This window comes from Molossus molossus, unplaced genomic scaffold, assembly GCF_014108415.1.
Source record: "Molossus molossus isolate mMolMol1 unplaced genomic scaffold, mMolMol1.p scaffold_m16_p_10, whole genome shotgun sequence".
Taxonomy (NCBI): domain Eukaryota; kingdom Metazoa; phylum Chordata; class Mammalia; order Chiroptera; family Molossidae; genus Molossus; species Molossus molossus.
Window position 1 is genome coordinate 51937404 of NW_023425345.1, and position 25572 is coordinate 51962975.

The window sequence follows — 25572 nt, forward strand, 5'->3', positions numbered from 1 at the left end:
CTCCCCTCCTCTCTCTATAAAAAAATCAATAAAAACATTTTTTTTAAAGTTATCCTTCTTGTTGATTATACAATAAAAAGATCAGGCTACTGGAAAGATTCCACTCTCAATAAATACTCAGCATTAAAAAGAAATTAACTGAAGTGTTTAATTCGAAACACTGGCCAGTTTGGCTCAGTGGTTGAGCGTCGGCCAGCGGACCAGAGAGTCCCAGGTTTGGTTCCCGCTAGGGGCACATACCACAAAAAAAAAAAAAAGAAAAAGAAAAAAAGAAACAGCTTTTCTAACAAAACCCAAAAGGTTCCAGACTATTCTAATCTTCTGAGGGAACTACAGTAATATATTTATTGCTTGAAATAAGCAACCTGGCTGATGTGGCTCAGTGGCTGAGCATCGAACCAGTTCATTGTGGGCCAATCCCCAGAGGGGGCATGCATGAGGCAGCCAACCAGTGTTCTCTTTCATCGATGTTTCTATCTCTCTCTCCCTCTCTCTAAAATCAATAAAGAAAAAAAAAATTAAAAAGAAAAAAAAAAGCAACGCAAAGTATTTATTAGAGTAGCTATGCGTGAGAATTCACAAGTTATGTTATTACATATGGAGAAAAGTATGTAGGAAGCTCATTCACACACATAAGCTTGGGTAAAGAGGGAGGGCCACTGCAGGAAGACCCTATGAGTAGATAACATACAGTACCTGAATTTGCACAATACGTCTGGAGCATTGAGAAGGCTATTTTCATTGGCTACTATAACCCTTGATGCCTCACTTGCTAAATTATTTCATGTGCCTGGATATGCTATGAATGCCTTTTATTTTAAGTGACACACAGTTATGTAACAGCAGCTGCTCCATAACAATTACTTAACTGCATTTTTCTGACATTCTGGGTATGCATCGTCAGAGCATCCTTTTACAAAATGACTCCAGTATTAAACCACAGGGATTGAGTATTAAACCACATTTAGGCTACTCCTCAAATTGAATGTATTAATATCTATATAAGCATATAATATAGAATCCAGATTTTTAAATCATAAATTAGAGAATAATTAAATGTCCTTAATTTAGCAAAAAAAGTTTACCCAAGACTCACTTCTTAGATATCAACCTCTTCAACTGGTTTTAACATGATTCAATTTGCTTTATTATTAAAGTTTCTGATTACAAGAGTTGTAGGACCTGACAGGTATACTTGTAAGTTTTTGTAAACTCAAGTCTGTTCCTAGTAACATATAGTTAAAGAATTGGGAAGAGCTACAGAAATACCCCCAAGTACATACTCTCTGTTTAACCAACCACCTCATCTTTTTATGAGTGGCAAAACAATTGCGGGGGTGGGGGGGCTTTTTTTTTCTTTCTTTCTCCAAATACTCTCTGGGAATGAAACTACTGGGAAATGAAATTGTCCAGGGAGGAAGGACAATGCAAATCTTTTCATCATGGACTTGCTGTCTGTGAATAAAGAAACCAAGACAGTGAAACTCATTTTAAAAGTCTCTTTCAGGTGAAAGCTGCTAATTGATGTTAAATCAGTTTCATTGTTAAAATCAGAAGGACTCTGCTGGTTTGGGTAGCACATATACTAAAATCAGAAGGACTCGAACCTGGGCTGCATGGCTGCGGCTCTCATCAGAAGTTTCAAGGGCCCCCGAAGTAGAAATGAGGGAATTTTAAAGTACCATCTTAGAAATATCCCTGCCACTTAGAGAGCCAAATCATTATGAATAAAGATGGGCAATTGTTTAGATTTGTTTCTCACCAAGGATATTTTTTCCATTGATTTTTAGAGAGAGTGGAAGGGGGAGAGAGAAACATTGATGTGAAAGAGACACATTAATTGGTTGCCTTCCACACTTGGGATCAAACCTGCAATCCAGGTACATGCCCTTGACTGGGAATTAAACCTGCACTGTTTTAAAATAAGGCAGAGCCTGGCTGATGTGGCTAAGTGGAATGAGCATCATCTCATGGACAGAGAGGTCCTGGTTTGATTCCCGGTCAGGGCACATGCCTGGGTTGCTGGCCTGATCCCCAATAGGGGGCATGCAGGAGGCAGCTGATCAATGTTTCTCTCTCACATCGATGTTTCTGTCTCTCTCTCCCTTCCTCTCTCTCTCTCAAAAATCAATAAACACATATTTAAAAATAAATAAAATAAGGCAGAGAGGTCAGATATTTAACTTTTATGCTAAAAAAAAGAAAATGATGCTGTAAGTCACACAAAGACTTCAGGGTTTACAAACTCAATGCTTTGGGGCTGGAAGGAAATGAGTGAAGGGGTGTACCCACCCTGAAATATATTCCATTAAAAATGGATAGCTGTGCCCTGGCCAGTTTGGCTCAGCAGTTAGACGTCAGCCTGCGGACCAATGAGACTTGTATTCGATTCCAGCCAAGGGCACGTACCTTGGTTGCGGTTCATCCCCAGCCCTGGTCAAGGTTGCGCGGGAGGCGACCAGTCAATGTGTCTCTCTCACTTCTGTGTTATTCTCTGTCTGAGAATAAATGGAAAAAGATCCTCAAGTGAAGATAAAAAAAAAAAAATGGATAGCTGCACCCAGCTGGTTTGGCTCAGTGGCTGAGTGTTGTCCTGTGCACCTAAAGGTTGCCAGTTGGATCCCAGGTCAGGGCACATGCCCAGGTTTCAGGCTCGATCCTCAGTAGGGGGCGTGCAGGAGGCAGCTGATGTTTCTCATTGATGTTTCTCTCTCTCCCTCTCTCCCCCTGCCTCTGAAATCCATAAAAAACATATTTTAAAAAACGCAAAGTTGCTATTCAGTTCCAGCCAACTGCACTTCCATGCAGGAACATGAGCTCAGTGTTGAAAATCTAATAACATGCAGATAACCATGCCGGAACTTTGCATTTTTAAATATTAAATTTTTATTATAAAAATTTTAAGGGCAAACAATCCTGGTTAGGAAGAGAGGAAAAAAACAAAAATCTATAACCCACATGTAGGCTGGCAGTTCGTGACATGTGGACTAATCTTCCAAGTGCCAGTCTAGTTCCAATATCATATTACTACTTGGTATAAATATCTTGAAATAAAATGCTTAGCACTCCCTAGGAGATTCAACATTAGAAATCTAAGCCACTCCTGGAAATAAGCTTTGGACCTAGAAATGATGTGGGACTGTTAATGAGAAAAGAGAGAAGAGAAATGGTAGGACTATACAATTATTAGAAAGAAAACTAAGACCTCCATTATCTTCTGTTGGGATTTACACAGTTAAATATTACATGGTTCTTCTTTTTATACCTAAATATTGAATGCTAGAATGGGCTGCATTACACAATGCAGTACAGAAAACTGACCATTGGTTAAAGTACAGTTTCAGGCTATGGCCAGTGTGGCTCAGTGAGTTGGAGCATCATCCCATACACCAAGAGGTTGTAGGTTCAATCCCCAGTCAGAGCACATGCAGAGGCAACTGATCAATGTCTCTCTCTCACCTCAATGTTTTCCTCTCTCTCATTTTTTTTTAAAGTATGGTTTCTGGATCTTGTTACTAGGTATTAAACGCTTAGGAAAATACCATATCTCTGAAAAAAAAAATTCAAGAAAAGCAACAAGAGAATTACAATTATAAAGCATACTGATAAGTAGGATTAAGTATGATTGCCAAATGTAAGAAATGTTTTCTTTAGAAATGATGTGCCAGTATCAGTAGTTACTAAGGGCCTGGGTTGATTAAAAGTGAAGTGAAATTTAACTGGCCATAGTAAGCACCACTTCAAAAGGTAAGTCAATTTGACCAGTTCATTCTGAAAAAGAGCATTACTCCCTTTTCTTTCTTACTTGTGATCCAGACAAAACAAATACCTGGTTTGTCTGAACAATATGTTTTTTAAAAATACAAAAGATCTATCAATTTTTATAATCTTAAAGCTCTACCCAAACTGATATGTTCAGGTCTACATAAATACCTACAGATTATTATTTTTTAATTCCAGGAGTTAAGACACAAGCCCATAGGGGTGTGTGGCCATCCCAGGCCAATCAGTTAACTCCGGCTGTTGTAGGGCTGTTGTGAGGTGGGTGGGTCTCTGACCTACACTTAACAGCTGTCAGCTTTTTTTTTTTTAAGTCTTCCCATGAGGAAATTTTTGCCTTTTGTTCAACACATTTGAACAAAACTCACCTCTGAACTAACAGAGATATGTAAATGGGACACTTGGCACAAATGGACTAAGAGAAAATGGTTCTTATACAGTCTCGCAGGCCATCAGTCATCTAGACCCAAGTGAGTCGGCATCCACGTTGTTCAGAAGGTAGAGTTCAGGCTGAGCTGTCAATCCCAGATGGTACTAAGGACAAAAAGAGGGAAAAGGGTTAGACTGAATTATAAGTATTTAAATATTAAAATTGTCACTTAAGTATCTATAAATAGCATATCAATATAGGCCTTTTTTCAGTACTGCTATATTTTTATTTCAGAAAAGAAATGGCTTACCAGTACATAATTTATGGTATATAAAAAAATAGCTAGGAGCTGAAATAGTTAAGGATTGAAATAGTGCCAAATGCCCTTTGCACAACTTGCATTTATACTATTCTTGTAACACACTTTGCCTCAGGAGGGGTGCTTCTGATCAGGATATCAAGGGCAAATGTACTGACTACTTTTGTATTTTAGTACTATGTGTTTAGAAATCACATTTCAAATGATCTAAATCCTGAGCCCCAGTACCCTTTGGCACCTAAGCAAGTCTTTCATTAAAACAACAACAAAAACAAACACAAAACGGCATGTGCTTAAGAGAGGGGGATGACCTGAGTCCCAAATGTTTGTCATTCTGTATCAGTATCACTTCAGCTGCTTTCAAAACACATGGCAGACTCTACTCCTAGAGTGTTGAGGTTTGTAAATCTGCATTAACTCTTTTTCTCTCCTCTGCATACACTGTGGGATAATCCCTGAGTCACATTTTAGCCCTACTGTTATTACTCAGGGCTTTGGAAATGTTATTGCTCCTTGTCACCAGCAGCTTGTGAATGAATGAACAATGCAGACTATAAATCCCTAGGAAGAAAATAGTCCTATTATAGTATAGTGGAAAAGGCACTGGAGTTGGGTTCAAGCTCCAACTCTGCCACTTCCTATGAGCTTTTGGAGCCTTATTCTACTTATTTGTAAAATGGAAATAAATGCTACCTTTGCAAATTCCAAGTACATCAATATGCTATCTCATGTTAGTGTTCCATAAACTTAAGTTCTTTTAACACATTACACATAGCCCTGTATACCTCACAGGCTAGTGATGACTGCCTAAAGATGAGTCCAAATGGAGCCCAAGATAAAATTAGTCTCAACTAATGGGATAGGGAATACTGAGTCACACTGGCCTTGGAACAGAAAAACAGCTCTTCAGACTTTAGCTTGCTTACTCACTTTAGGGTTTTACAACTCGGGTTTTCCAGACATACTGACAATTCACTGCAGCCTTTTCTCAAATGAGCTAAGGTGGTGGGCTTCCTCATTATGTAGTAAGCAAGGGTTTATTATTATTCCCTCTATTGATTTTAGAGAGAGGGGAAGTGAGAGGGAGAGATAGAAACACTGATGAGAGAGAATATCAATTGGCCACCTACTGCCCACCCCTCACTGGGGATTGGGCCTACAACCTGGGCATGAGTCCTGACCAGAAATCCAACTGGTGTATGGGTCAATGCTCAACCACTGAGCCACACAAGCCGGATAAGAATTGCATTATTAGTTCTGTGATCCCCAGATGATGTCACTTAGGTGAGTTAATAGAACTCCTTCACTGGAGGTTTGTCACATTTCTCTGGGACATTGAGAAATGGGGCTAAAGGGCACAGAATAGGCCAAAGTACTTTAAGCAGCAGAGAGGTAATGCAAATGAGTAAACTATTAGTTCTTAGCTACTGTTGGTGTAGGGTCATAGAGGGCCTGCCCATTTTCTATGCCTGCCAAAAAGCATTGTTACTTTTTTTTTTTTTTTTAATTTAGCACGGGGCAAACAAAATTAGTCTACCACTTGGCAACTTCAGAGCTAAAACATATTCTAAGAACCAAAGCATGGTGTTTTTGTTTTGTTTTTATCCTCACCCGAGGACATTTTTCCATTTTTTATTCAGGGCGGGAGGGAGAGAGAGGAAGAGAGGGGAAGATAGAGAAACATTGATATGAAAGGGACACATCAAGTGGCTGCCACCCGCATGACCCAACCAGGGCTGGGGACAAACTGCAACTGAAGTACATGCCCTTAGCAGGAACCGAACCTGGGTCTCTCTGGACCGCAGGCCAATGCTCTAACTGCTGAGCCAAACCGGCCAGGGCCAAAGCTTGGTGTCTTAAACTCACATGAAGGATGTACTGTATATTATGTAGGATTGTTTGGTAAAGATAATGTTGGTCCTGTAGTTAAGCTATTCAAGTTCAAATGCCAATCGCCCATTAGCGATGTAATTTGGGGAAGGTATTTTATTTTTTGGCCTTTCAGTTACCTCATCTATATAGAAGTTGATCTTCTTGTTATAAGAATTAACTGAGATTATTCAGAAGCTAAGGTGTCAAGAGAAGCTGACACATTGATTCACTGGTCCTATTCAATGAAGGAGCAAAGTTCCAGAGCGCAGAGCTAAGGGAAATATCTCAACTCAGGATCTTCAAAATGTTATGCATCCTATTTTAGTTCTGAAATTAAACCCAAATTAAGAAGAGAGAGCTAAATGAGGTAGGACAACAGACAGCACAAAATTCCCAGATTCTTTCTACGGTGTTACCCAAGTATCTAGCCCCTGTAGGACAGGGAACGCACGCAACAGAAAAAGGAAAAATAAAGTTCTAGTGACACTCTGGGACAAATCACGTGCTGACTCAGATTTTCCCCATGCATCTGGTGACAGGGCTAGCAGTTCACTGTGCCTGAACCTGTCTTTGTCTTTACTAAATGGTGCTAATATTCCCATTTATATTGGGCCTGCCAATATGCTCATTTTTTTAAGCTGACAATTTTGATTTCTCTTTTCAAATACTCCTACTTTTTATTGGCAGTATATACAGAATATTTCAATGGTGAAACAAGACTATAGGTAGAAACATGTTCAGTTTAGACCAAAGAAAGGCCAAATAAAAATTTTTTTTAAGTTTAAATATGGTAATGATGTGACCTTTAGCAAAAGCAAAATTATTTGACTAAGTGGGTAAACATAAATTAGTGTTTGGTGTCTGCAACTCATCAAGTCTTAAGGATTAAACTTATTTATTTCTCTATCCCTTCTAAAGAGGAAATACGAACAGTGTGGGCTTAGTACGTCATTCCAGGAGGTAGCTGATGTTTCAGTATTTCAAAGTTGTTGAGACCCTCATTAACAAAGTATTTTCAAGGTTAAAAAAATACCCAGGAAACCAAATTGGAAAAAGAAAAATATTTTTAATTATAAACCAAGTTTACATATTATTAAGTGGTCACTAAAAGCTCAGCTGTAACCACTCCTAAAACCACTAGCACAACCTCACAGGAGCCAAACTGCAGCTCTTCCCCACCCATTGCTCCTTGCAGGCTGGAGCAGCACGATTACTTCATGTCACAGTTTTGGAGAGCACGGACTGATTTACATCAAGTACAACGTATATCCTTAAACATTCCACACAGACACTGCCAAGGCACACTGCACGTGCTGGCCCTGGGAAACCTGAAAGGTCTCAGCGTTGTTCACTGTGCCCAGAGTACTAGGTGAAGTACACTCACTATCTGAGAGGGTAGAACAGAACACAGGATGGGAGTTTTTTAACACTGAAATACTACATACATGTACTATAAAATGCCATTTAATTGGCAAGAAATTTTCCATTAGTACAAGTCATAAATACAACTTTTAAAAGAAAAGTGGTAGTTTTTACCTGGACTTCTGAATATTTGTGAATCTGAGAGATTGACTGGGCCCACCCAGCCTCGCGGCAAAGGTAAATGTGTCTGTACCATCTTTACAAAGAATTGTTTGGTCAATTTGGCCCTCACCTACTGTAGCCAGACCTACTGCAGCTTCAGATGTCCCTCTCTGACACCTTCACAGGGAAAAGGGGCAGAATGAGGAGGAATGGTTAGGGAAATGTGTCTTTCATGATCCTGTGCTATATTATTTGAGTGGCTGAGATGAAGGTATGGTCAGTGAAACAGTTTACCCTTAATTACTTATAAAAGACAATCTATCCAGTCTGCACTTTTGACTGTGTGCAAATGTCAGCAATAATAACTTCGGGTGCTCAAATGAACAGAGAACATCAATCCATCAGGACTCCAGAAGGAAAGCCCCCCAAATGAGAAGTCATTCAGTGCCATTCCCATTACTGTCCTCGCCAAGTCAACAGCTATAAAAGACTTGATTCCTTATCTCCATCACACCAATGTGATTTCATCTGAGATAATCACAGTCTCGGGCTCCACGTGTAAAAATGTTGGAAGTGGCTGAAGAGCAGCAGCTTCATGCTGAAGGGACCCATTTCCTCTGACTCCAGAGCTCCAGCACCTGGTCTCAAAGTGTTTCCCTCTGAGGGAACGGCTGAAGAGAGGTAGCCCAGTGCAACCTTGCTGGGAGAGAACTTTGCCGTCAGTGATAACTACTGACTTGCTGAGCGACAGCATTGCATCGGTTAGGTCCACAGCTCCTGAGTCTGCCTTGCAAGCCATCCTGGGCACACTTCAGGAGAACATGATGATGCTGGTAGGAGGTGGCTTTTAGGAATATAACAGATGGCTCTTCTTCTCCTTTCAAGTCTTTTCTCCTCACCCCAAAGTCTCACGAGAACATCAGTTTATAAACGCTACCATCTTTTTCTATCACCACCCTCCTGGTGGAGGAAGGTGAAGGTTTTACAACTCTACATGCTCAAGAGTAAGTATCAGGAAAGCTCTGTATATTAACATAAAAGTTATTAAAAACAGTACTCCCAAGAAAATCCTGGTTAGCGTTCAATCTCTGAGGAAAATCTTCTATGTGACTCTCGAAGTGATTAGTAACCACCCTCTACAGGTTAGTTTCGCTACTTGTCCATTTATCACCTTTATGTTTTCTCACCCTTCTTAACTTCCACTGAGAAATTTAAAGTAGAAAACTGAAATTCTTAATTGAAAGAATTCTAAATCTAATAGAGGTAGATGTCTCATAGTTTTATATTTAATATGGATAAAACCACTCTAGTTGAGGTTTTATTTTTTATAATTAAAATAATTGAAAGGGTATGCATAAGTATTTCTCAGTCTTTTAAAATTCATTATTATTATCATATTTTTTTAATCCTCACCCGAGGATATTTTTCCATTTACCTTCAGATAGAGTAGGAGGGAGAGCGAGACACATCAATTGATTGCCTCCCGTATGACCCCACCACAGCCAGGGACCAAGCAGCAACCAAGGTAGGTGCCCTTGACTGTAATCAAACCTGCGACTCTTTGGTTCGTGGGCCAAAGCTCTAACCGCTGAGCCAAACTGGCCAGGACAAAATCCATTATCTTTTAATAAATAAATCTGCATACCCACTGTGTACCTTTGTTATAAAATTTACTGCATTTTCCAACTTTTTAAAACATATAGCCTAATTAAGAATCATGCATAGAGATTAATCTCTCAAAAGGATAAAATAAGCTGGCCCTTCAGCAGCTCCTTAAGAGTTTAGTGTTAGAGTGATAGCAGCAAATCGTCAGCTTTTCAAAGATCCTATCTAATCCAGTTCCCAGGTTAGGAGGTCAAGAAGAAAAAAATTCCATCTTTCAAACACATGTGAAATAAAGTCTTTCACAACGAACAGTTGAGTCCTAAATGCAGTCTGTGCAACAGCACATACTTTTGGCTATGTTCACACAGTAAACCATAGAAACACACTGGCTCTGATGGCTACCTGGACCAGACAGACTGATCCAATGTCTACTTAGTATAGTCACCGGTGGCTTCTTCAGTCAGGACTTTAGAGGTGCTTACCGTGCGCCCACAATCCAGGAAGGACATGCCCAATGCAATCAAACATAGCCAAATCTGAAAGACAAAATATAGCCATCATTCACCAACCTCTATGAAAAGCCTTCCTATCCACTGCTCCCCCTGTACTGCTCAGGCAGGCGCACACCTGCTCTCTTCCTTGAATACCCAGCTTTACCTATCTTCTATCACAAAGTCATTCTCCCAGCCCCACAATCCCTTCAAAACATCCTGGAATCTGCATTCTTCAGCAAAATTTTTCCATACTAGTTACAATATTAAGTTCCCTTTGCTCCTACTTGTGTTTGTAGTTTGTTTCTTTTATTGGGTTTGGAGTTTCCTGAAGACCACTTTTATTCAGTCCTACCCCTTCTTTATGATGAGGAGAATGACAGAATAATACAACTGAAGAGTCTCCTAAACTGCTCTATGAAATATATGTTTTGGAGCTAAACAGCAGTAACCCACTCTAGAATCAGCCCTCAGCCTTAAAAATAGTCTTCAACAATTTCAAAAGTCTCAGGCTGCCCGAGGACAACTCAGCACCTTCATAACCACTTTGCATGAAGAAAGGATTCTCTTAGCTTCTATAGCAAATTTTAAAAACAATTCCTGTCAAGGACATATTCAGTTACTTGGGTTTCCTTGGAGTAAGTCCCTGGATTATAGGGTCACAGCAAAGTGCCCAAGGTTTACTGAGGGATGTATCAATCCAGGACATAAATAGTTTTTCAATATTCACTAAAGTGATTCTCTCAATCAAGTACCTAACCTGTGGCAGACATTGGCCTGGGGACTACGTTAACTGTTATCAAGATCAGCAGTGGGTTTCCAGCCTCCATCCTTAACCATTCTCTTCAGCAGATATGGTACAAATTCTGCTATCCCTAATCCTCAACCCTTGTGTGTTTCAGAGAAACCTGTAGAGAACAGGGAGGTGGATTTGTTGTTGTTGTTATAGCCATTTTGCATTAATATAAGTTATGTTATAGAAGATTTGAAAAATAAAGAAAAGTATATCCATAATCCTCTCATCTTAAAAGTACTATTACCATTTTTATGTAGACTCTAGAATTTTGAAAAAAATTTTAATATCTGGGTATACATAATTCCACATTCCTTTTCTATATGGTTTTATAACCATCATTTCTTTTTCTGTTGTTAATCCTCACCGAAGGATATTTTTCCATTGATCTCTACAGTAGAGAGGCAGGGTAGAGAGAGAACGAGAGAGAGAGAAACATCAATGTGAGAAGACACATCTATTCGCTGCCTCCCTTACAATCTTGACCAGGGCCAGAGATTAAACCTGCAACCCAGGCACATGCTCTTGATTAGAATCGAACCCACAACCCTTTGGTCCATGGGCCGACGCTCTAACTGTTGAGCCAAACCATCCAGGGCTATAACCATCTTTTTTTTTTTTAATTATCTTTATTGTTAAGAGTATTAAATGTTCCCCCTATTTCCCCCACTGATCCCCTCCACCCTGCTCTTTCACCTCACTATTGTCTGTGTCCATTGGTTAAGCAATACATGCATATACGTTCTTTGGTTAATCTCTTCCTGCTCCCCTCTCCCCTTCCCTCTGAGTCCAATTGTTAATTTTCTTTCTTGTTTAAAAATTTCTATTTTATTTTTTAAATCTTTATTGCTGAAAGTATTACAGATGTCCCCTCTTTTTCCCCATTGATCCCTCTCTGCTCCCCACTCCCATCCCCACTCCTGCCTTCCCCACACTATTGTCTATTGCATAACCATCATTTTTAATAATTCTAAAATAATTCAATGTGAGAATATCACTTTGAATTTACTTCCTTCCTGGACAGCTATTAAGTGGCAGAGCTGAGAAGGGGTGTGAACCCACATGTGATCCACCTCAAAGCTGTGAGATCACACTGCAGAGCCCCCTTCTCCAACCCAACCCTGTTCCACACACTGCTTTCTATACTGCTCCTTTTCTTTTAGTTCCACACTCTTTTGTTAGGAATTATTAAGAATGGAAACTAGACAGAAGTGACAGAAACAGAAAGATGATAGCTCTTAAGGAACCAAATTTTATGGTTAAAAATACTGTTTAACCAAAAAGTGTATGCGTGTGTGTGTGTGTGTGTGTGTACTATATATATATATATATATATATATATATATATATATTTTTAACCATAGCTGATTTATCAATTTCATGTAAATTATCTCAATACCCTGTAGATAGATTGCTATTTGCTCTTTTGGGTCCTTTCTGGATATTAGCCCCACCTCTGCCACCCCTGATACCTATGCCCCTCCCCCTCCTGACTGGACTTACCAAGTAAAACACAAAGCTCAGATAAGCCACACTGACCACAGCAGCCACCACATACAAAAACATATGTCCTAAATCCTGGACATAAATCACGACAAAGTACATGTTGATGGCACAGATGATAAGGACCAAGATCCCGCCTGCAATCTTCCAGCCACTGTAAAAGAATCAGCACAGTCACTGGTGGAATAACCTGTCCACAAACAGAAAAGTACACTGCATCTTATAGGGCAGACAGGACAGAAGTAAGAACCATCTCAAAATAGGTGTGTTCCTCTTCCCCTGAGGAAGCATGCCCACGCCTTTCCCTTCTTCCTCTGCTTCCTCCACAGGCATGCATCTCCTAAATTCTAAGGAACCTCGCAAGACTTGCAACCAGGGGAGGAATGGGCAGCAGCAGCTCCTCCCGAACTAACCCTCTGAACCTGTCTCCAAGGCCCCCTTTTCTCTGACTTCTCAGTGAGCCAAAGCTGCCCTGCCCAGGCTCTCTCCTGTTGCTTCTTCTCTCCTGAACTCTTCCATGTTTCACTGTCCCCAGCTTTAATACATGTACTCTCAAAATAAGAAAAGAATAACTGAAAAATGGTTCTTAAAATGCCTGATTTCGTTAAATTAGCCAAAGTTAGACACAAATAGACAAAGAGGAGAAAAAATACTATAAAATAACCCCTGTTATTCAAGCCCCTAAAAATGTAACAAATCATGAGAGTCCCTAGAGATGCAACTAGTCACTTCAACTACCCTCATATCCTTTTTTTTTTTTAATCCTCACCCGAGGACATTTTTGCATTTATCTTCAGACAGAGCGGAAGGGAGAGAGGGAGGAAGAGAGAGAGAAACATCAAAGTGAGAGAGACACATCAAGTGGTCGCCACCCACATGACCCCAACTGGGACTGGGGACAAACCGCAACTGAGGTACGTGCCCTTAGCAGGACTCTCTTGATCCATGGGCCGATGCTCTAACCACTGAACAAAACCGGCCAGGGCTACCCTCATATCCTTTAAAGATGTATGTAAAAGGTATTAACTCATGCCTTTCTCATTCAGGTCATCAACATGGAATTAACAGGGTTTACTCTTCAGCCCTAGCTGGTATGGCTGTTGGTTGGGCATCATCCTATGCACTGAAAGGTGGCCAGTTCGATTCCCAGTCAGGGCACATGCTCAGGGTTGTGGGCTTGATCCCTAATAGGGGGCACACAGGAGGTAGCCTATCGATGTTTCTCTCTCCCTTTCCCTTCCTCTCTCTCTAAAAAATCAATTAAAAATATTTTTAAATAAGAAAAGATGCTTTACATTTCAGTGGCTGAAGCTAGAGTTAAAGCCCTAAAAGCTGAACATTCTCCCTTAGAAAATAAAAAAGGGCTTGCCTTCCTTTACTATATTCTGTCTCCATTTTCTAAGCCAAAGACTGAAGGGGCAGCGCTAGCAACCACCTCTCCACCCCCTGTATGACTCATTTTTTGATTGGCCTACTTAATGAAGATGCCCTTATCCCACATAGCTTTGGGGAACCGAGAGGAGTACACTCACATTCCATTGGCAAAGTCATTCATTACTGGTCGCAAGCTGGTAAACGTGAGGATGGGTATGAGAGCAAAGGGAAGCTGGAAAAGAAAAAAATAAGATCAGATGGGGCTACTGGGGTCCTCGTTATCACTCCAGAGAGCAGCACTGTTAGTGAAAGGAAAACATAGGCCTTGCCTTATCTACTCCATGAGAAATGATTCCTATCACCCCAAATGCTGAAGCATTATGTTGAAATCTATACAGCTGTCATTAACCTAGCATCAAGTATGATCACGTGTCTTTATAAATATTTGTGTCTGCCTTGTCTTAACCTGCTTAGGACCTAGCAGTGTCCTATGTGTCATTTAATACTCGCCTGGCTTAATGAACAATAATTTTGTATTCTATATGTATTGTAGTTTATAATTCTCATTCAATAGGCTTAAAAAAAACCAAGTCATTTCTAGAAGCCTTGTGGATGCCAGGGATTTCATACACATTTACTGCAGACCAAGATCATGCCTCTTTCTTCCTCTAAATTTTCCTCAGCACTTGGCATTAGGCTTTGGTCCCTAAGGGGAATATATAATGCTGCCTGACTAAATGGGATGAGAGTTTTCCCAGCTTCCTCCTCACCTGCAAGCTCTGCAGAACATTGAGGAAGTCATTCATCCCCGTTAGATGTTGCACATCTTGGAAGACAGCAACAAGTAGAGTGGGGATAATGGCAATAGAGCGGGTCAGAATCACTCGAGCAAAGCGTGACCATCTTAGGTTCAGGAATCCCTGAAAGAAAACACAGAAGCAGGATGAGTGTCTGGAACAGGAAACTAAAAAGATGTGGAGAGGATCAGAAGACCTTAGAGGCATGAGATTAATAAGTAACAAAAGGGCAATTTCCTCTTCCTCTAGTCTATACCAGTCAAAACAGCACATACCTCCATGACAAACTGGCCAGAATAGGTTCCTGTCATGGTGGAGCTCTGTCCTGCGGCCAGGATCCCCACTGCCCAGATATAGAGTGCAGCAGGCCCGAAGTAACATCCCAGAACAACACCCTGGGAGAGGCAAGGGAGAAACAGATGTGTTTCAGTGAACTGCTTAGACAACACTCAAAAGAGCATTCTCTCTCTTCTTTGCTACATACCCACCTAAACCAGGGGCTGTGCAGGGCACTGTTGCAGAAGCTTGACTCAGGTCCTAACCTCATTCTAAAAGCTTCCACCCTAAATTTTTGCGGGAAGGTCCTTCATTCCTCAGCCTAGTCCTTTCTCTTCTCCAAGCTTCATCCTCAACCTATATCTTAAATATGAGAGGACACCCAGAACAGGGAGTCCTTAGTCACAGCTGAGCCAGGAGTGTGAGGAAGCAAACTGGTGATCAAAACTAGACACTCTATACCACATTTCTCAAATTATACTGCTTAACACACTATTTTAGAAGATAACAGGAGTGAAAAGAAAGGTCAAATAAATTTGGGAAATGTTACATACACACATATTCTCCTCTTGGAGGTTCACAATGTAACCAGCATAAAAGGGACTGAGGCCCCATTGAAGCCCACATCACCAGGTATACTTTCTTTCTTTTTTTTTTAATCTTCACCTGAAGATATTTTTCCACTTATCTTCACATAGAGTGGGAAGGAGGAAGGGAGAGGAAGAGAAGGACTGAGAGAGAGAGAGAAACATCAATGTGAAAGAGACACATCGATTGGTTGCCTCCTGCATGACTCCAACCAGGGCCAGGGACCAAACCACAACTGAGGTACAAGTCCTTGACCGGAATCAAACCCTCAACTCTTTGCTTCAAGGGCCGAGGCTCTAACCGCTCAGCCAAACTGGCCAGGGCTAGGTACACTTTCTTCAACCACCCCACTTAACATCCTGTAGAACACTATACTATCAACACACATGTGGGAACTGCTGAAACAATTCATTTTTTTAGCAGATCCCTTATTACTTCTATGTAGTCCAAAATGGTTGTCTAGCATCTGGACCTGTGAAATAAATGACATTCCAAAGGAAGATATGCTCAGCTCTGAAGTGAACCCACAGAAAAGACCAGATACTGTACCAAGAATACTGGTTCAGGAGCAAAGAACACAAATCTGAATAGATTTACCCCTTTGTAGATGTCCACAGCCAGTGTTGAGTTATCATCAGGAAAAAGGCCAGTATGAGGACTGCTGCTATTTCTACAGACTTCAATCTGGAAAAGAGAGCAGTATAGGAGCAACTTTTATTTTCAAGACAAGGACCAGATAAGAGGTCTCCTACAGATCACACACAAGTCACCTATGTGACACAGCCTGGAGGTGAGACACTGGAGACAGGCTGGGATGGGGCAGAGATGGGTGGCAAGTATCACCTCCCCAATATTCCTGCACCCCATGTCATCAAAAATATTTACTGAGTCAGGATGTGCACTGTTGGGTCATTTTAAATGATTACAGGAAAAGAGGGCCCTTAAGAAAGCTTCAAATATGAGAGGACATCCAGAACAGGGAGTCTTAGTCAAAGCAGAGCCAGGAGTGTGAGGTCCTAGAGATGGGAAGCAAACTGGTGATCAAAACTAGACAGGCAATCAGGAACTGAGAAGACAGAGAATTCAAAATGACAAAACAATCTGTTCTAGCAACAGTTTCTGTTTTATCTGTTGATTCCTCCCAAACTGTCCTCCTCACCAAATGGCAGGACTGGCAAGCAGGCTGGCAGCTGATAAACAGGAAACAAAGGGCCGAATAGTGTGAAGCTACTAACAAAATAGCATGAGGCAATCTTTAGTCTGAGTCAATCTCCCTTATCAGCCAAAAGCAGGGAAAAGGTCTAGATTTTGTCAGCCCCAGACCATAGACCGACTAGTGCAGTGACTTAGGGAACAGCACTGAGGATGCAGGTCAATTTCCTGAGCTCCAAGACATTGTCATCCTTTCCTACCCCATTCTGGCCTTCCCATTACCCTCACATTTACTACCACTCATGACCCTGGCTTACTCACCACCTGCTGGTTGGTTTTATCAAAAAATGCTTCGGCAAAGACTGAGACGACAAAAACATTGATGATGAAGGAAACAAACAGAGCAATGCAGGATTCAATGAAAAAGTACTTATTGGCTTCTTGAACTTCCTGCTTTTTGGCTCGGTTTACCTGTCTGGACTGGAGAGACAATAGCAGTAGTCATTTTTTTTTTTTTACTTTTTGAAACAAGTTTCCTTGTAATATTTCATGACTTTAGAGACAACTGAAAGATTTAGAGGGCAAACAACTGACCAGATGAAATGTGAGAGAACTTGCTTACATCCTCGTTCATTAAGTAAGAACTTCATGACCCTTAGATGACACGGCACATTTTTCAAATAAGTGACTATTGAGCTCTCAGTTATTGTGGCTGGAAGAACCAAAAAACGACCTGTCCTAAGGAGTGTACAACATTAATTACACAGGTCTCTGAAAGCTCCCAGCAAACTATTGTGTAAGACTGACTGGTAAAGGTTGCCTGGGCTCTTTACTCCTGACTTCCTGAAGGCCACTCAGGGTTCTGAGATTAAAACACAAGAGACTTGGTATACTTTCAGACCTTTTATGAAGAACTTTAGTTCTAGTTTCTCTCTGGGGTTAGTTATCTCTGGTCATAAAACAGAGTCCATGTGTGTAGAGTTTATAAATGTCTAACCATGGAAAAATACCTTGCTCCTTTAGGGCTCTAACAGTTGTAAACTAAGTGTTCCTTGCAACTAAAGGGAAACATCCCATGACCTACCCAGGAGGCCACTGAGATAAAGGCTTTGCTCACCTTGACTAAGGCAGAATGCAGGTACATGTTGTGTGGCATGATGACAGCTCCCACGATGCCCACAGCCTGCTGGAGCTGCGGGGTGCCACAGCCTGAACAGGATGGCAGGAACATGCCCTTGAGTACCTCGCTCTGGTTGGGTCTCACTGTAACATACTACATACCAACATAACAACTATTAGCCTTTACTGAAATATGAGACCAAGGGAATAACAGTACTAAAAACACTCAGGCCCTGGCCAGTTTGGCTCAGCGGTTAGAACATCAACCCGCAGACCAATGAGAACTGGGTTCGATTCCGGTCAAGGGCATGTACCTCAGTTGTGGTTCGTCCCCAGCCCTGATCGGGGTTGCATGGGAGGCAACCAGTCAATGTGTCTCTTTCAAATCGATGTTTCTCTTTCTCTCTCCTTCTCTCCCTCCCTCATACTCTAAGGATAAATGGAAAAATATCCTTGGGTGAGGATTTAAAAAAAAAGAAACACTCAGCATCCTTTTTTCCTTTCCTGACAACCCCTTCTTCTTCAACTACCTAGGATAATGAGGAGTACCGAACCATTGAAAACCCAGCAGCATAAGGGGCTTGCAGCCAGAGATCAGGGAATTCAACACTGGATTACCTGAATATTTTACATCATATTTTAGATGTGTACAGAATATAGTTAATATTCTAAAGAAATGAAATGGCTGCTAAGGGACTTATTGATATTAATTTCACAATAACTCCTATGAGACAGACCCAAAAATACAGTCAGTTCTTAATTATCCACACACTTATGCTTCTGTTCACCTATATTTATCTTTCTATTATTATTTTAAATTTCTTTATTGATTTCTTTTTTTTTAATCCTCACCCGAGGACATTTTTCCATTTTTTGTTCAGATAGAGTGGGAGGGAGAGAGAGAGAGAGAAACATCGACGTGAAAGGGACACATCGAGTGGTTGCCACCTGCACGACCCATCCAGGGCTGGGAACAAACTGCAACCGAGATACACGTTCTTGGCGGAAACCGAATCCGGGTCTCTCTGGACCGCAGGCCGACACTCTAACCGCTTGGCCAGGGCTCTTTATTGATTTTTGAGAGAGGAAGGGAGAGGGAGAAAGAGATAGAAACATTGATGAGAGAGAACATCAACTAGCCGCCTCCTGCATGACCCCACTGGGGACTGGGTCCACAACCTGTGCATGTGCCCTGACCAGGAATCGAACCGGTGACCTCTTGGTGCATGGGTCGACGCTCAACCACTGAGCCAAACCAGCCAGGCACACCTATATTTATCTAAAAATCACTGTGTTTGCCACTAGCATAAGCTGACTCATTTGTAAACATTTTTCATTTATACTTTTTCCTGTTTCAGCATTTCTCTTGAAAGTCTTAGACCAAGCTATATAATGTACTCATAGATTAGATATATTTTTAAAAGTCTAGCCAGGCCAATAAACATAAATTGGTTAAACTGGACACAGAAAGGTGCTATTACTGCATATAATGGTACTGATTCCTAGGAGTGTCTGGGTTAGGGCACAAACCAGGAAACATCTACTATCTACCCTACAGCTGCAATACAGAGAAAGTTCAAGCTGCAATTGGTGTAAACCAGAATAAGCAAAAACAGACCCCGCTAAGTTAACAGCCAAGAATCACCTTATAATACCCTCTCTAATCCTCTCCAAAGCTGTTGTTGTCGAGATGCTAATTTGGAATCAGGGAATCTAGTTTGGAAAGCTCTAGAAAGGCCAGTCATTTTTTAATTTTTTATCCTCACCTGAGGACATTTTTCCATTTTTTGTTCAGACAGAGTGGGAAGGAGAGAGAGAAAGAGAGAGAAAAATCGATGAGAAAGGGACACATTGAGTGGTTGCCACCCGCACGACCCAACCAGGGCCGGGGACAAACTACAACCGAGGTACGTGCCCTTAGCCGGAACCGAACCCGGGTCTCTCTGGACCACAGGCCGACGCTCTAACTGCTGAGCCAAACCGCCCAGGGCAAGGCCAGTCATTTTGACATAGGAGTCCCTGCACACCTTCCTGGATACTAGTCTTTGCTATAGATAATATTCCTTCAAAATTGGCCCAAGGCTTAATTGGCTTTTTCTTTCCTTTCTTTTTTTCCTTCTGCTTTTACTTTATTAACATTTTTTATTTTATGCTGAATTTACTCCTGGGCCATACGTTTTTTTTTTTCCAGTTTCTTCTGGGATGTTTTTTTCTTCTGTGCAAACTCCTCTTCTGGTTTAGGAACAATCTGCTGTTTTTCAGTGAGGATCATCAGTGTGGCAGGGAGAGCTCGTGTGTGGCATAATCTGTAGGTTCTGCACCGCACACTAGGGGCTTTGTTAACTTGGATGTGCTCAATGACCAGAGAATCCGCATCTAAAACCTTAAGTTCAGCATTACTCTCTTCCTTTTCAAGCATGTGTAACAAAAATTCAGCACTCTTTATGGGCCACCGACCCTATGTCCAGCCTAACTCTTAGGCTTGGGTACACCTACCAACTCCACCATTGTCACGACAGAATGACACATATTGCTTCTGTAAAGTGCAATCAGATACTCAATAGCTTTTCTGATATGCATACCTTGATGGCCTGGGCAGTTTCATGAGTGTTCTTAAAGTGAACACAAATTTTTAAACCTCTTAATTTGCATGATTTTGCATGGTTTCTGAGTCAAGTGAATAGCTAGCTATTTTCAGAGGTCACCTCAGTCTGCTTTCAGACTGAGAGGAAGCAATTAGCTTTTTCTTAGCAGATGCAATGCAATTAAACCTTCCTAGCATTATATTGTCTTTTATAATAAAGGTAAAAAAAAATTTTTTTTGTTTTAAAAAGCTAATGAAAAGCCTGGAACACTTGCCTCATATCCAAATGTGAGGGCCATAACAGTGATGAGAAAGCCAAAAAATGCTTCCAGCTTCCGCAAGCCTAAAGGGGAAAATAAATGCAGCAGTAAATTCACAGGAGACAGACTTCCCCATCAGCCACATGATGGAAAAGTAGCGTCTTTGTCTAAACGCCTCATTCCCACTCTACTTACCATATTTGTCCAAAAAGAGAAATACAAAGGTATCTGCAATGGTGATGAGAACTCCACCCCACAGGGGAACCCTAAACCAGAGATAAGAAGTGGAATTAAAGGAAAGAAAGAAAACATCGAGAAGCACTTCCTTCCCAAAAGCTCTCCATACATACAACATTGGAGAAGTAAGGACTTGGGGGAGAGGAGACAGTGGCAGGAGGCCAGGCCTTGGGTGGTTAAGGATCACAGCACCAACAGAATAATATTCACTCAAACTTGATTATCTACTATGTCAGACATTTAGGATACAAAGCTGAAAAGAATGGGTCTTGCCCTGGCCAGTTTGGTTCAGTGGTTAGGTTGTCGGCCTACGGACCGAAGGGTTGCAGGTTCAATTCCAGTCAAGGGCACATACCTGGGTTGCAGGTTCAATCCCTGGCCCCCGTTGGGGCTGTGCAGGAGGAAACCAACTGACGTGTCTCTCTCACATCGATGTTTCTCTCTCTCTCTCTCTATCTCTCTCTCTCTCTCTCTCTCGCACACGCGCGCGCACTCCGTCCTTCCCTCCCTTCCATGCTCTCTAAAAAGCAATGGAAAAATAGCCTTGGGTGAGGATTAACAACAAAAACATTTTTTTTTTTAGAAAAAAAAAGAATGGGCCCAGTTGGTGTGGCTCAGTGCTTGAGTATCGACCCATGCACCGGGAGGTCACCAGTTCAATTCCCGATCAGGGCACATGCCCAGGTGGGGGGCATGAAGGAGGCAGCCAATCGATGTTTTCTCTCACTGATGTTTCTATCTCTCTCTCCCTCTCCTTTCCTCTCTCTCTAAAATCAATAAAGAAAAAAAAATAAAAAGGAAAGAACGGGTCTTATCCCTCAAGGAGTTCAATGTCTAATGGAATAACTTGATATACAAATAACTATAATATACAATAATATACAAATAAGACACATACTGCATAACAGAGGTATATATAATCGAACACAAGAACATGGAAGATACAGAGCCTACATCTGCCAGGAAAGAGAAAGGTGGTCCTAGAAAGATTCCACAGAAAATACAATAAACTTTAGTTAAATCTTGAAAAGCGAAAATGAGTTGGGTTTTTGATTTTACATTTGCTTTGAAATCTTAGCAAAATATTGATTACTTTCTAGAGGGAAACCCCCTCACCTTCCTACAGACAGGAGATTGATGGCAATGGCTGAGCCAATAACTTCTTGCATATCTGACCCAATGATAGCCAACTCCACCATCAGCCACAGGACAATTCGTGGGACCTAAACACCAAACAGAAGAAAGACATGGTTCTAATTAATAATTTCTAAGAACTTCCACCATAGTCTGGAATCACACTTTGGAACTGATTCATAAACAACCCTTTATAAGCCTTCAGCCTAGAGATAAAGTATCAGATGGCTCCACTTGACCCATCATTGCACCGGGAGCCTAGCTAGAGAAGGCAAGCGAGCTTCTGTGTGGGGGAGCTTATGAGTCAAGGTATGGGCAGCAGCTGATCCTAATGTTTTCTCTTTGCCTTCCATTCAAGAGAGGAATGAAATATCCATTAATTAATTCTCACTTAATTTCCTGCTGAAAAACAATTCTAAAAGGCTGAGGGGGAAATAAAGATGCTACTGTGGTCTAAATATTATTCAAGAGAGAACAGAAAATGACTGCAGAAGAAAATATCAATCCTGACCATAGCTGAAGAGACTAAACAAATGTGAAAAGGCTGGGGTCATCCTTACTGTAATAATAACAATACAGAAGCAAGTGAAAAAGGACTGATGCAAAGGAACTCAAGGCAAAGGGTTGGAACTGGGTGGTGTATAACAAAATAGGAAACTAATCTTGTTAAATAATGCAGGTGAAAGACAAAATTAGTTAATGCTGGCTCAATGAGGCCAGAAGAGAAAACACTTCTAGGTATCTACTACCCAAAAATTGGTCACAAAAAACAACTGTTAAGATACATAAAGAAAAGCTAAAAGAAATGATAAATTACCAAAGTTTTCTTTTAAGAAGCATATAAAAAGAAAAAGATACAAATATTTTCTTATAGCCAGGAAAGAAGATTACACATTTAGGACAAACCAGAGATGGATTAGCAGCAGTATCTTATCCAAAGACGAAGCTAGGGTAAAGCTGTCTTCTAGACATAGGCTCCATTTCTGCCTTAGGTGGCAGTAAGAAAGGCCCAAAGTGTCCAGAAGGAAGCTGTAGAGGACAGTGTAACATCCAGGGTCAGAGTAAATTGAAAAATAATAATTAGCAAATCCAAAGATCCTGCCACAAATAGTTTGTATTATAAGGAAGGAACTTACTTTTTTCTAATCATTAGCAAAGTCAAACAAAAAGAAAATACATATAATGCAAAGTGATAGAGTAATATGAACGTACAAATGAAAATGCTTAGACAGCAGCCCCCACGTCTCCATGAGCTGGGCACTACTAGATGCCAGAAGGCAGAGTGAATGGTAAATGTTTACTCAAACAGAATTTTTCTAAGGAAACTCTCTGGAAAAAAAGTGAATCTCAAGTTAAATTTTGAAGGAGCATAGAAACGTGGCTTGGCAGCAAGAGATGGCTAGAGAATTTCCCTTGGGACTCCTAGTCCTCAGGGCCTTTGACCCCAAGTCCTCCATTGTTTCAGTATACAGTAGTAGGGCCAGCACATATTGACAGGCACACAGATTCCTATGAGGCAGGTGATAGACAAACAGAACAGTACACTGCTCACCCTGGGATACTGACGGTGACACACTTCAGCAAGATGCAGCCCAGTGACCACTCCCAGCCTGGCTGCAAGGCGCTGCAGCAGCAGTCCCACGATGGTGGCCAACAGAAGAACCCAGAGCAACTAGAGAACAAAATTCCACCACAACATTTATTAGACAACTGAGGTGTTTTTTTGGTTGTTTGGCAATGTGAATGAAAAACACCATTCAGGTAAGAGCCCAGGTCAGGAATCAAACTACCTGAGTTTTGTATCAGGTTCTGCACATAACCCGGTATGTCTCCTTGTACCTCTCTGAGCCTTAGATTTTCCTATCTGCAGTTTCTCATTTATTCAAGAAAATTATGTGAATGAAATAAAATAAAAAACCAACTATATGGATAAAATAAAATTAAAAACCCGGCAAGAAAGTACTTTTCATTTACGTGTTACTGCCAATGAAATATCTGCATATAGGTCCACAGGTTGATATCCAATAGGCTGAGTAGAGGAAAAGGATGGGAAAATGTGTTGTCTGTGTTTAAATGAGACACCAGTACACCCTGGCTGGTTTGGCTCAGTCATTAGAGCATTGGCCCACAGACTGAAGAGTTGCAGGTTCAATCCCTCACCCAGGTCGGGGTCTTTTGGGAGGCAACCAATCAATGTGTTTCTCTCACATCAATGTCTCTGTCTCTGTCTCCCTGTCTCCTAAACCCCCCTCCCATCTAAAATCAATGGAAAAATATCCTTGGGCGAGGATAGTAAGTAAGTAAGTAAGTAAGTAAGTAAGTAAATAAATAAATAAATAAATAAATAAAACAAAGGTAGAACTAGATGTTTACCTTAAACCCAGCCACTGCTCCAGACTGCAAGTCAGATTCGATGTTTCCTGGGTCCAAATAGGCAATGCTCATAAGAAAGCCTGGTCCCGTGAAAGCCCAGAGTTTACGAAAGCTAAAACAAGAGTACTATAGGAGAGGGAAAGAAATTAAACTGATTATCATCTCCAAACCACTAATCTGTTTTATCACATACAAAGCAACAATATCAACATCACAAGAACAAAGGATTTAAGATGTTGGATATTGGGTGTGTACAAGTTTCATCTTATCCACTTCTTATCAATAAGCTGGTTATTTCTGTCCAAGTAAGAGCCTTTCCCTTACCTGTCCTTTTCCATCAGCCTCTCATTTTAAAACTGGAGTAAAAATATCAGTACCTCTGTGTCCAAACACTACCCAAATGGGACAAAAGCCAACATAAAAAAGGAACATACTTCCTTGATCCAAAAATGCTAATACAAGCTGGCAATAGTTTTCAAGGCCCTCATTTTCCTTAACAATTTCTACTTATTTTGATTTTTAAAATTGAGTCTTCAGAGACGGCTTGCCAAAATTAGATCTGAGGCTGTTGATCTTGATCTTGAGTTCCAGCAGACTTTTTACCCATGTTTTCCCTACATATCTTTTTCTTCCAACGACCTGTCACTAACCTCCTCCTCAGGAATGGCAATCTTCTCATCAAAATAGGTAGTGAAGGGCTCCTCTGAGTTCCCGGTGTATTGTGGAAGAGAGGAGTTACTGTAGGCAGGATTAATGGCACCAAGACTGGCGCAGTCCCCATGGTCTTCAGAAGCATCATCTGAATGAACAGATTTGAAAATAATTTTTTCAAAAACAAGCTAACAATTCATCCATTAATACTGAAAATATTTTGAATACCCTAAAGGCTCAAGAGCAATCTGACTGTATCTCAGTTTACTTCTAATACTTTATTTGTATTTATTTTTTTTAATAAATTGATTTTTTAATCCTCGCCTGAGGATATGTTTTTATTGATTTGAGAGAGAGAGAGAAATATCAATGTGAGAGAAAAACATCCATCAGTAGCCTCCTGTAGGCAGCCTGACCAGGGATCAAACCTGTAACTTTTCGGTGTATGGGACAATGCTCCAACCAACTGAACCACCTGGCCAGGGCAATATATTAACTTTCAATAAGCAATACATTCACATGATTGAAAATTTGAGAAATACAAAAAAGCTTATGGTAAAAAGCTCCCTCTCACCCCCTTCCCCAGTCACTCAGCTCTAGATCAGTTTTTAACACTAATCTATCTCACAATGGTTTTCCTACTTTCAAACTTCTATTCCCACTAGGCAATCTTTAGAACCATTTCATTTTCTTCTAAAAATACTGATGTCTAGGGTTCAAAATATAACAGTTCCAGACTGGCCTTTTTAATAACCTAAAAAACTACCTTT

The 25572-nt window shown here is 40.8% G+C and overlaps 1 protein-coding gene and 1 pseudogene across 5 annotated transcripts in view; both read right to left on the reverse strand.

Moving 5' to 3' along the window:
• Window positions 1-4046: 4046 nt before the first annotated feature.
• Window positions 4047-25572, reverse strand: part of SLC11A2 (solute carrier family 11 member 2) — a 37516-nt gene continuing 15990 nt past the window's right edge. For 3 of the 5 annotated variants that reach the window (XM_036251032.1, XM_036251033.1, XM_036251034.1), the window contains 15 exons: window positions 24802-24950; window positions 24152-24277; window positions 23331-23450; window positions 21761-21867; window positions 20603-20673; window positions 20423-20490; window positions 17562-17717; window positions 16766-16924; window positions 15890-15976; window positions 14704-14823; window positions 14402-14551; window positions 13790-13863; window positions 12258-12411; window positions 9953-10006; window positions 4047-4314 (listed from right to left, as the gene is read on the reverse strand). In XM_036251032.1, coding sequence (XP_036106925.1) covers window positions 4237-4314; window positions 9953-10006; window positions 12258-12411; window positions 13790-13863; window positions 14402-14551; window positions 14704-14823; window positions 15890-15976; window positions 16766-16924; window positions 17562-17717; window positions 20423-20490; window positions 20603-20673; window positions 21761-21867; window positions 23331-23450; window positions 24152-24277; window positions 24802-24950 — 1673 coding nt within the window. In that variant the 3' untranslated portion in view covers window positions 4047-4236. The other 2 variants (XM_036251035.1, XM_036251036.1) reach the window with 2 other exon arrangements.
• On the reverse strand, window positions 19722-20223 carry LOC118623450 (annotated as a pseudogene).